This window comes from Lutzomyia longipalpis, chromosome 1 (assembly GCF_024334085.1).
Source record: "Lutzomyia longipalpis isolate SR_M1_2022 chromosome 1, ASM2433408v1".
Lineage (NCBI taxonomy): Eukaryota > Metazoa > Arthropoda > Insecta > Diptera > Psychodidae > Lutzomyia > Lutzomyia longipalpis.
Window position 1 is genome coordinate 45,942,603 of NC_074707.1, and position 13,200 is coordinate 45,955,802.

Genomic DNA, 13,200 nt, shown 5'->3' on the forward strand with positions numbered 1-13,200 from the left:
AATGTTGCAATAAAACATATAAAAATGAAATATTAATTTAAAAATTAAAGAGTTAAAGATCATTTCCAATGTAAGAAATCAATGTAAAAGATCCAACATAAATTTTTATTGGTATTCACGCCTTGCGGGGCCATTAGGGCTACTTCTAAATGACCATGCGGGACCTTTTGTGTGCATCACAGCACCAAAGATGGGTTGTTCTCACATAATATAATATTCAGATGTGCAGCAAAGAGTGGCAATAAGTGCAATAAGTCAACTTTTATAATAAAGGGAAAATACTGGGTGGAGGGGAAAACAAGACAGAGTTATGCCCACTCAGCGCATCATCAATAGATTGGTGATTGCAAATACAAATTGGACAGAATCGTGGAATAATTGCAACACCATAAACGGAGCAGAGCTCCTAACCATTTTGCTGCCGTTTGGTGCACAGAGCCATTCAAAATATGTTGGAGTGCTATCTTCTCTTGTTATTTACACTATAATTCCCAACTCTATGCTACGAGCGGTGGAGTATAGTGGAGTCTAACTGCAGCCCTCTGTGTACTGAATTTTATGCTATATGTGTGTGGCGATGGAGATTCTTTTTTGAATTTCCAACTTACTCCATACTCTCCTTTCCTTATGGACATTGAAATGAATATAGTGTATTCGCGGTATATAAATTGTTTGGGATCTCTCTGTGACTTCTCTAAAGTCTCCCCCCACCGCCTCATCGTCCCTCCTTATGCGCGACTTCCCCCATATAGCATTGAACCTCACTGAGAGTGCCTAATTGACTACAAAGTCGATCAAATTTCCACACTGTGCGCTCTGGGTAACGACACAATGTACAACAGTTGGGTGTATAAAATGCCATTTGTGTGTTGTATTACACGGAAAATGTGAAAAGAGCAATCTTCCTCAACTTTACCGCTCAATAAATCTTATTGAATTGCTTTCGCATTTTCTACTGGTAATTTTTCTTCGTCCACTTTGCACCCATTGTCTCCCCGGCAATACCATACCAATATGGTATGTTGTTGTTGTGTATACCTATGTAATATATCAAACAGAATGTATGTAATGTTTACCTTGTGAAATTGCCCCGAGAGGAGCTAACGACAATATTTTTGCCAAAGAAGAAGCCCCCCACAATACAAAAGACTCATCCACCAATAAAACTATACAATTATAACACCTGTGATGCTAAATTGTCCCGATATTTCCTTTTAGTTTTTCGGCATGCAACAATAAAAATCTCATTGTTTTCTTCTTCTCCCCGAAAAAAAAAAAGAACAAGACAGTCCGCGAGTTCACACACCGCAAGAGGAATGGCAGAGACGCCAATAATATACTCTCTATGCTGTGCAGTGCGGAGAGTCTTCTGATATTTTGAATAAATTACGCCCCTGGGGTAAATGGAATCAAAAGACCTTTAAAACCTACTTAAATTAGTATTCATGGTGGCACCCTGTAAATGAATAAACTACTAATTTGGGAAAATTAGTTGTTCTCATCTTTGTGAAAGATAAACGAACCATTTGCACGTAATATTCCGATTCACCTGCGATGCGAAAAGACATCATCGATTGCGATTAATCTATTAAATCGGAAATGAGATTATTTTGCAAATTGCTCAGAGGGAGATTGACTAAAAAGATACCTACCTAATGCATGAATATCATTGTTAAAGATTTTAACTAAAAAGGGAAATGTACTGGTAAGCTGACCAAGCTTACGAGAGCTGTGTTTCTTTCAGTGTACCAATTTTGTGAGAGTAATCTAGAACGCGAATTAGTTTAAATACGCGCAAAGTCGGGAAAAGTTGAAAAGTCATACCCTAAGAAATCTTTAGAAGGCCATATCTCGAGAACGGATCCATAGATTTTCATAAATATTTTTTTGTTTGAAAGGTCTTGAAGTCAGCTATAACATATCGAAAAATGAGAAAAATTTATGTCGCCATTTTCGAAAAATTCGAGTTCGAAATTTTCGAAAACTTTGTTTTTGACTTTAGCGCCTCTTACGGTCATTTCTCGAAGTTGCAATGTTCTAGACATTTGTAGGGTTTCTCGAAACCTTTCATTTGCGCTTGAGTTGATCAAGATCGGACCTGTAGAACCCGAGATATGACATGCCAACTTTGGAAGGCTATATCTCGAGAACGGCGACATAGATTTTCTTCATTTTTGGCATGGAGCTAGATAATATAGTCAGCTATAACATATCAAAAAATGAAGCAAATCGATAATGGCGTTTTCGAGATATTCATCGAAAACTCATCGAAAATTTTGTTTTTGATTTTTGGCCCCCTAGCGGTCACTTTTGAAACTTCGGATGTTCTAGAGAGTTGTAGGGTTTGTTGAGATCTTTCATTTGACCCCGGGTTGATCAAAATCGGTCAAGCCGTTTTCGAGTTATGGTCGATTTTCGATGAAAAATTGTGGCGGCCATATTGACTAAACGGCTTGACCGATTTTCGAAAATGAGGTATCGTTGGAAAGCTCTTGATGGCCCCTACAACATATCAAAATTTCAGACCTCTAGCTATAATAGGGGCTGAGATATAGGCAAAACAAAATTTTGAGGTTATTCAAAATGGCGGACGGGGGAGTGGGGGGTGGATTTGACCTCATAATCGGACGTCTTCCAGTCGATATTTAAACTTTGCCGTTTACCGCAAGTCTCTATCTATTACCGTTCTCTTGCAATTTAGCGTTATACTCCGGACGGACGGACGGCCGGACGGCCGGACGGCCGGCCGGAAAAAAAATTTTTGGCGCATACGTTTTTTGGAATGTGGGGACCCTAATTCGTGCTCATCCCAAGTTTGAGCCCGATCTGACGACTTTCGATTTTGCTCGGTACACAAAAGCTGTGTCTGAAAGAAACACAGCTAAAACTCGGGGGGAAAGGAGACCATAAATTCCGAATATTTGTGAAATTTTGAGAATACTTATCATGCTTGATTTAAACTCGATAATTAATCGATCGAATATTGAGAATATTGCAACTAATCGTCTAATTTATTTGTTTTTGAATGGAGAAATATTCGTATTATACGAAATACTTTGAAAATGGAATATTCGTAAAAAGAATTTTGTGGAAATATTCGACAAAATTAACGAAGATTATATGAATATTCCGAATAGAAAATAAATAATTTTTTAACACATATTTTTGTTGAAGAAATATTTTTTCAATGTTCGTTCTGTAATGCACCAACTGTTGAAGGAATTTTTCTAAAAAATATATTTTTCTAATACCTTTTTTAATGTTTTCCTTCTAGATGCCGTCCTGGATGGAGAGGTCCTCTCTGCTCCGAGTGCATGGTCTATCCCGGGTGTCGTCACGGATACTGCAACGGCAGCCCCTGGCAGTGTATTTGTGACACAAATTGGGGTGGAATCCTCTGTGACCAAGGTAATTAGTTGGTGTTCCACTTCGTGGCCAACACCAAGTATTGTAATCGTCGGAAAAACCGACCACCTCAGATCGGGCTCAAACTTGGTATGAGTACGTTTCAGACAACCCACATTCCAAAACTGGTGGTGGAAAATTTTTGATCCGGCCGGCCTGCCGGTTATCCTGCCGGTTATCCTGCCGGTTATCCTGCCGGTGGTCGTCATTTTGCCTTATAACGCGAGAACGGTAAAAGATAGAGACTTCCGGTTTGAAGTTTTCTATAGAAATGTGGGTGTAAATTTTCATTTTTTTGCATTTTCAAAATCCAATATGGCCGCCGTCCGCCATTTTGAAATACTGTCAACCACTTCCCTTATAGCTAGAGGTGTGAAATTTTAGTATGTTGTAGAGCTCAGTGAGACGTTTTCATCGATAATTCATACTTGAAAATCGGTCAAGCGGTTTAGCAAATATGGCGGCCTAAAGCAAAAAGTGTTTTTTCGATATATCTCGAGAACGGCTTAACCGATTTTGACCATCTTGGTATCAAATGAAAGGTATTGCGAAGCCCTACAACTGTCTAGAACATTTCAAGTTCCAAGAACATCCGCAAGAGGCGCTAAAATCAAAAACAAAAATTGCCTAACTTTAAGGGGCAATATCTCCCAACATCTGTTATCGTTTTCCTTTAAATTTTGATATGTTGTAGTCTGACTCAATATCTATCACCAGTCCGAAAATGAAGAAATTCTATGTCGCCGTTTAGAAGATATAGCCATTTGAAAAATTCTTGAATTTGAAAAGTTCTAAGAGTCATATCTCCTGAACTGCTTGATCGATTTTGCTCATCTTAGTATCAAATTAAAGGTTTTGCAATTCTCTACAACTTTTTGAAACATCAGAACCCTCTAGAACCACTTCTTCGAAACAAAAAATTCCAAAAACTGTTTTAGTAAAACAAAAAGTCGCCATTTTGTGTTCTGGAGATGACCTTGAAAATTATTGAAATGTATGTCAATTTATAGCCTGTTTTAATACCTTTCCAAAACTAGTCAAGAAATTTCTGTAGGTCTTATAGAACCAAAGATATGACCATTTTTATCCATCAAATTGCCAAATTTTACAAAAAAAATTAAAGTCTATACTAATTCTGCTCACAAATAGTATTACAACGCATAAACAAATTTCTACACGTTGTGGGACACCAACTCTTATAACTGGACGCGTTATGATTGACTTTCAATTGTCCTTCTCTAAACATTTTTGAATTGTATCCCACACACTGCACTCAATTGATTTTAGATATTATTTCTATTTTTTACAATGCACCCCCCTTATAAGCACTTCCCTGCACTCGGTGTGACTTGCTCGCCGCAAGGCCACACATAAAACACCCCTCGGGGAATAGTTTATGGAATCAGTTTGCCCTGCATATGGGAGAGCCCTACAGACATATATAAATCCAATTGAGGTCGCAACAATACAATAATTTTCTATACAATTTCACCCCTAATCAGTTTTTGCTTCTTGGCAGTTCTCAAAATGTTAGAATGATGATCTATTAGGTCACAGTGCAACACCCCATTCCCATCGGGGGTAGTTTGTTTGCCACAACAAAAGCGCACACACTCATCCCTCCTGTTCACAAAAACTATATGTATTTTTTTCATCCTTTATCACTCATTGTTTGCATGAGATGCAAAAAAAGAACATGTGTGAATTGGAACAAGTGCAAATGCACTGGCAGGACTATTTTGGAAAAATATTATAATGTAGACCTACTTTTGATACACTTCCACTTCTGTCGATGAGCACAGAATAATAAAAAAAAGAAGCGACATTTGTTCACGCACACGCCAAAGTTCACACGTTGGGAGATGGTGAGATATATGTAGTTCATTTAATCCTGTTCAAGTTTATCAAAAAAAAATTATAGGGATTAAATACAATTAATAGTTTGGATTTTACAGTCATTGCTCATCAATTATGGGGTTCAGAGAGGGGTTATGAAGCAATAAAAAACGATCCTTTAATGTGGAAGATAATATGTGGATTATTTATTTAAATTAGGGGTTGAAATTAGGGCTAAAAATTCAAGAGTTAAAGGTTTCATTGCAAATTGTAGACTGTAGAGGTTTTTTGGAAGGTTTTGTTTTACTGATTTTATTCAGATTTAGAAGGTTATTCTTCTTTAAATTAGAGTAATAGTTAAGGGATGGAAAAGATGGAAAATTGACGCCAAATAGGGCTAATTTTGTCTCTTAAATTGTGTGGGGTAGGTAGAGAAGATATTTGAGTGTCTAACACCATTAAACTTTAGGTATTTCATAGTTTTTCTTTAAAAGTTAAAATCCAGAGTAAATTTAATTAATTCCAAACAAAAAATTAAATGAAAAAAAATTAAAAATGTGTTATCAGACGTTATAAACAAATTTTGAAACAGAAAAAAACGTCAAACGTTAGAAAAGGTATTAAACGTTGAAAAAGAAACGTCCAATTTTAGAACAGAAAGAAACGCCAAACGGTTTTGTATGCCCTGAAGAAGGACTTAAGAAGTTCGAAACGTCAGCTTTAATAACACAAATAATTAACCTAGCATCAGACGGAAAATTTGTTTTTTTTTCAAAGACTCCTGAAACGTCAAACGTTAGAAAGGATAAGAAACGTAAAATCTTAAAATTGATTTGAAGTTTAGTAAGTTAAATCTTGAAGAACATTGATTACAAATACCTTCTTCTTCTTTAATTTTTTAACGTTCCTTAAATAAAAAAAAGAATTCTAACTAACCCCCTGATATAGCCAATAAAAAAACCTTTTAATGCTCAATTTATTGATCATTCACTTAACGAATTTATTAATTTAATGAGCAAAAATATTTTTTTGATTAATCCCAAAAAGATCTCAACTATTGTGGCACTCATGAGCCATGTATGCACGGTGGGACGTGCGAGAATACAGCACCAGATCAGTACAGATGCACATGTGCTGAAGGGCTCTCGGGGCTGCGATGTGAAATCGTGGAGCATCCATGTGCCACGCAGCCGTGCAAAAATGGTGGCACGTGCACCCTTCGAGATCCCACAAAATACGATGCAGCAAAGAATTTGAGTGCTATAAAAGATTTAGTAGCATCACCCACGGCGGTCACGGTGCGACGGATGCGTGGTATGAGCTCAATGGGGAAACCCGCCCGCAGCAGAACAATCGACAAGGATCACGTGAGAGCACCACCAATGAATCTACCTGCACCCCCGGATTTTATATGCACCTGTGCCCCAGGATGGACGGGACCAATGTGTGAAACGAGTAAGTGAGACCCAAATTAATCAATCCAAGAATGAATGTTAACCACAAAATGTGGGTACAAACACAAACACTCATACAAAAAATATTTATTATGAGGCGTTTCTTTGAATGAAATATTTTTCAATTTGTTGATGCTCGCGGGCTTGAATGCTGGGAGAGAAGTTATTCAAATGGCATTCAAGTATTTTGCTTCCGAATTCATCATTTCTTCAACTCATTCAGTCAGTCAGTGTATGTATAAATGCCTCCTTCACCCGCGAGGCTATTTGGTGGGTAATCAAAGTCATTGAAGTGACGAGTGAAGAAAGCAAAGAAAGAAAATCCCACTTTATATATCCTCCTCCTCCTCCTTCCGTGCATAGTGAGAGAGAGAGCATTAAAATGAAATGAAATGTATGAAAAAGCATGAATTAGACATGAATTAGAACTTTTCACCATTCTTCCTCCGCGTGCTGCATAATGTAGCATTTTATAATAAATTGAAAAAGAGATATACTTTTGTGTTAAATATTAGAATTAAAATGTACTCAAATGAAAACATTTATCTACATGACGTGTATATAGTAGTTGGTAAGTTAGCTGTCGTGACCATAATCGCGCCGGAGTGCACACCACAAACAATTTTGTGTAGGAGTACCTAATGAGGCTCACACTCAAAACGATGTTCACACTACATTTTAATGCAAAATTCCGCCTGGTAATTGCTTTTAATCGGATTTATATTTTCTGTTGCTTTCACACTCCACATTTCTTTGCCCTCTTCTCCCTCTCTTTGTGCCATTGAAAAAACATTTTATTAGGTGTACAACGCGAATTGAGATGGGACCGCGGCGTACTATGTATAGATACCTATATGTGGTGTGGTGTATTAAAATCATGTTTAATTGAAAAAGGGCATTTTATACTTTTCAGAGATTTAAATAAAGTCGTTTTGAGATTTTTCCGACTCTTTCTCTCTCCACCAAACACAAATGTTCATATGGATATAACACATTATGTACACAATGAGCATAAATCTCTCTTCATTTTGCTTCTTCCTTCTCATATATATGTTGGCTTCTCCTACAAAATATCCATTACTTGGTGTGCTAGTCACACAATCGTTTGTTTTAATTTCATACAACGGTGGGTGAATTTTTAATGTACTTTTTGTGTGTGAAAGAAGAAAAAGATTGGACAGATTGCAGAAGTGCAACATTTATTCCATTTTAGCGCGAATTTTGCTACCATCGCGGACTTCTTTTGCCGGCATCGCACACAACCTGTTGAATGCATATGTACATATATAGCACACAGGCGCTTATATGCTAACAAATAAATATTGCAGCATATCAGGATTCTTTTCCATTGATTTAACGAAAAGGAATTTTTGGGAATGAAATATTAATCTTAATTTAGAATGGAGCCACAAAAGAGATTCATTAATATAGTTTCTTCGGGTTCTTTTTTCGCATATTTTTGTAGAACTTTTTGACTTTTTAAGAAAGTAATAAAACTCATTTAGGGTATAGGACAGTTCAATAGTTTTTTTATTTAACAAATATAATGTAAAAGGAAAGAAATATGAAGACATTGAATGATATTTAACCAAGTTTTAATTTTTTTTACATTGAAAATTGACCTAAAAATAGGTAAAAAAAAAGTCTCTAATTTTGAACCATAAATGGTAGAATTAAATTATCCAAAAGCTTGGATTGTAAAAAAAATCTTTAAAGGGTTAAAAGAATTTTATAAGAAATTCAAACTAGAAGAAAAAAATTGATTTTCGTCTTTGAGAATTGTTAATGATTAATAAAATTATATATTTAACTAAATCAATGCGAAATAAATCGGAATATTTATGCTTGAACATTAATCAAAATCTACAAACAATGAAGGCAGATATTTACAACTAGGCGCCTCCATTGAAATTTTATTAATTTTCCTGCAAGTCCCCAAGTACCAGGCGTCTCCATCACATTTTACTTTTGACTATTTGCTAAAATTAATTCAGATTATTCGAGTGAGAAATTAAAACTGTATGTCCCTGAAATTCTATTCTAACTCATCTAAAATCTCTAAATATAATTTTTTTGGCTGAATTTATCATTATTAATTAAATTCAAATTTGCCTGGGTTGAAAATAAAATTTTCAGCTTTAGGCGCTTTAAATTTTAACTAAAGTGAAAAACTACAAAAAGAAATATTTCTTTTATGCATTTTGCATTAAAAAAAAAGTGCATTTGACGGTGAAATAAATTTCCCAAAAGCCCCAAAAGCACCTTACTCTTTCATTTATAACACATTAATGAATGATTTATAATTTTAGACACGATACAAAAGGCATATAGGTAAACATCACCATCCATTGTTTGGAATACATTATTAGTAACTTTAAAAGCAAAGAGAAAGAGAATATTTGCTCAAACAGTGGAATTCAGCTCTCATGGGACGCGGTTAAATTCCTTTTTGAAAAAAAAAAAGAAAAAACCTCTCGAAGCGCATATTTTGTGTGTTTCTAATCGTAAGTGGTATTAATGGTACTTTGAGAGTTTTGTTTATCCCTCCTATAACTCCCAAATATATCATAAAAACGAGAGAAAAACTATATACAATGAACAAGTAAAACACATATCTCGAGAAAACAATATAAAATGTTATTCTAAAATGCTTCTTTTTCTCATCATTTTTTTTCTGCCCTTCACAGCACTTCTATATGTTTGTATTTTTATTTTATATATAGATATTGATGAGTGTGAAGGAGGACCCTGTGAACATGGGGGCACATGTATTGACCTAGTGGGTGGATTTCGATGTGAATGCCCACCTCAATGGAGTGGTGACCTCTGTCAAACAGGTGAGAATATTTTGACCTTTATCGGTCAATTAAATTAATCCGTATTGAACTGCAAATGATAATGTCTTCTTGTGGATTAGATGTGGATGAATGCGAATCAAATCCAGCTTCAGCTCTTGGGCCGTGCATTAATGCCGAGGCGTGCGTTAATACACCTGGTGCATTTAGATGTTTCTGCCTAGATGGGTGGACAGGAACAACTTGTGCTAAAGACATTGACGATTGCATTGGACAGTGCAAAAATGGTGCAACCTGCATTGATTTGGTTAATGACTACTACTGTGCCTGTGCTCTTGGATATACAGGTAAGTTTCTCTCAAAATAAGAATCGTTTTTAGAATCATTCCTTCACGCAGTGTTTGATTAGAATATTTTGAATTCTTTTAGAACTCTATAAAAAAAAACATTTCATTTTCTCTTTCTTATTAGAATATTTCTTGAAAACTCGTAGTAAATATTGAAAAAGAAACTTTTTATTGAAAAGAATTATTTTCCTAACAATTTGGAAAATTCTTGTAGAGAATTCGCCCATTTTTCTCAACGAAGATAATTTTCATATTATTTTAAATTAAAGATTTTTTCAAATGAAAAATCTTTTCTTTAAAAAAAATCGAGAATTTAGTATAAAAGATAATAAAAAACTCACCGAAAACTGTCTTATTCCTCCCTCAGGACGAAATTGCGAAATGGACATTGATGAGTGCGTCAATCTGCCTTGTAGAAATGGTGGAGAATGCGTTGATATGGTTGGAACTTTCAAGTGCATCTGTCCAGTTGGATATTCCGGAACTCTCTGTGAGGTAAGAAATTTTCATTAAAGATTTTTTTGCATTAAAAATAATCTATTTTTTTAAGGAAAAAAAACTTTCTTAAAAAAATGATTTTTTATCCTTTTTATCTCAATCAATTGACCCATAAATGATGATTACATTTCGAAAATCAACCTGTCTGCATGGTCTATGTAAAAGCTTTATTTCATTCCATCCCACATCTAATCTCTCGTTTTTTGAAATTAAACTCTCGTGGAATTCTTGGTGAGAAATTCCATCATTTAAGCCAGCATGGTATGGGAGGGAAATGTATGCCGCGACTAATAGTCCTATCACTAACATATTTCTCTCTCAAACAACGAAAAAAAAAGTGCCTCCACGGTCGTTATGCATTATAATAATTCATATCTTGGCGAAACAAGTTATGTGTTATTATGTATTTATATTTTTATACAACATATTACAAGATAGCATAACACGAAGTATACCGCGAACTCTGTGTACCTAATATTTCAATCATGTGCTATCTTTTTCAATATAAAATTACAGCGTTCATTATTGGGACTACCTATATAATGTTGGCCAGGGCTAGTGTAGGGAGGGAGATACATGCCGAGATTCATGAACAAAGTGTTGATCATGCAACATAGCAAAGATCAAAAGCACTGCTGTGGCAATATTTCGCTTATGGGTACCACCACGGCTACATTTTTTTTCTCTCTTGATCTTTCTTTCCTTGACTTGTGGTGCACACCACCGGCACAAAGCTTGGAGATGATCTAAATTTTATAAAATTCATAGAGGGAAGAATAGAAGGTGATTTTTGTTTAGAAGAAGCTGTATGTTATGTAGAGAGTTCAAAATGCGCAAAATGTTGTTTTATATTTTTGTGAATAATCTATTGTTGTGTGATAATTTTTTTTCCTCATAATATAATATTAAGAATATATTGTTGAAAACAAATACTTCCATTGAAAAGCGTGACTTATTTGACGTGATTTATTAAGAAAGCAAAAACGTACATTTACCTATTCATATCTTATTTCTCAAAATTGTATATCTATCTATCTCCCCGCGCGCATTTGTGCCCAAAGAGATGGATTTTATAAAAGAAAGAAACTTTTAACATTCAAAGCATACAATTGGGTTCCATATATACCAATGTTGACAACGATGGTGTGGTGCGAGTGTCTCTAAATGGGGGAGGAGGTGTAGGTACTGTATACAAAAGTATATGAGAATGAGCAAAAAAGCAAGTGGTGGAAGACATGAATGAAGCTTTTTAATTCTTCTGGCAACAATAACAACATTTTAAATTGTGAGAGAGGTTGTACAACTCAAAAGGAAATTAGTCCTCCTGCCTACAGAAGAATAAATAATTTATCAACAGTTAAAAAGATTGATTTATATTACCAACCATCTCCAAATGCTCAATGGCGAGCTTTTCCTCTTCATCACACTTCTTAGCTTTTAGCTTTTGCTCAAATCCCTCAATGTCCAATAGGGCTGGTTTTTGAGCATCTCTTGCGCTCTCTATTCAATGTGTCCTACTGTTTGTTCCATACGAACAGAATGTGTTGTACTTTTCATCTTTTAAACCACCTCGCGCGTCATTGCCATGTACAAGAGACTTCACAGCTATTAGTCATGTTGGTTAAAGTGTTCATGATATAAACTGTCATCTATATTAACACTCTTCTATGCACAAGAGATATTTCAGTTGACTGCATTGCCTTAAACTGCCTTTTAAACTGTAGGCATGTGTGCAATGAGGTACGGCAAAATGTGAAAAGGCGTGATACATACAATTGCCTGATTAATACATGCCTCTTAACAAACGGAAAAATAATCCGATTATGCTTATTTTACATTTATGAATACATAGCTTGCTCTTTAATGTACCCAAATAAGTCAAATAAAATCCAACACCAAACATCTTATTTACTTTCGCGGGCTAAGAAAAAGCCGCGCACAGCATCTCAAATGAGTGTCACTTTTCGGACAGTTGAATCGTCAATTCTGTGCTGCGTAAACCAAAAGACGCGCCGAAGTGAAAGAAAAAAATTTCTTATGAAAAGGTAATGCGACATGTGATGAATGGACGTGCAATCGACTGTAGAAAGAAATTATTTTATTTTTCTTGATTCTTTAGTTTTCTTATTTTATTGTATGAGTAATGCCCCCAAAAATCATTCACAGTGATGAGTTCACATCTTTAACACACCGTTACTACCATTAATCCGTTAATTAAATTCAAATTATGCCTAATTGCGTGCTCAATTTTCAATGAAAAAGGACGCCATATTCCGCCATGTTGAAAAGACTTTTTAAATGTGCAAAATGGCTGTCATTTTGAAATCCTGAGAAAAAAACTGATTGAAGAATTGAACAGAATCTGGTTTAGAGACCACACATGTCTCTGTAAGATCTTTTAAACCTCCTATAAACTCTTTAATACCTTTAATCAAGACTTGAAAGTTTTTTTAACTTTTAAAAAATGCAAATTAATCAGATAAAATTGATTAAAAAAACAACGTTTTGCTTCTTTGGAAATTCTTTAAGAATACTTTAAACCAACTATGTTTAACTCTAAACGCATAATGTGGCTAAAAATGCTAAGAGAATTAAGAAAAGAATTATTCGAAAAAACGTTAATTTGCTATTTTTTTTAAATTCCTTAATGCCAAATTGAGAGAAAAATGTTTAAAGGACCTCGAGAAGACCGAAAAGTCTTTATTAAAAAAGTGATTTCCTTCATGAAGATTTGACTGCATTGGTTGTAAAACTTGTAATATTAATAAAAAAAAAGAAATTCCGTTAATTTACCATTTTTGAAGGAATTTATTTAACGTTAAATATCCTGTATTTTGATTTCTTTTAACAAGTCAATCATAACGC

At 34.9% G+C, this 13,200-nt stretch overlaps 1 protein-coding gene across 1 annotated transcript in view; it reads left to right on the forward strand.

Annotated features, from left to right (window-relative positions):
- LOC129787814 (protein serrate) overlaps window positions 1–13,200 on the forward strand; it is a 45,670-nt gene that overhangs the window by 25,675 nt on the left and 6,795 nt on the right. Inside the window, exons 7-11 of the mRNA XM_055823615.1 lie at window positions 3,275–3,408; window positions 6,289–6,696; window positions 9,419–9,532; window positions 9,613–9,837; window positions 10,205–10,332. Of these exons, the coding sequence (XP_055679590.1) occupies window positions 3,275–3,408; window positions 6,289–6,696; window positions 9,419–9,532; window positions 9,613–9,837; window positions 10,205–10,332 (1,009 nt within the window). The remainder of the gene's footprint in view (window positions 1–3,274; window positions 3,409–6,288; window positions 6,697–9,418; window positions 9,533–9,612; window positions 9,838–10,204; window positions 10,333–13,200) is intronic.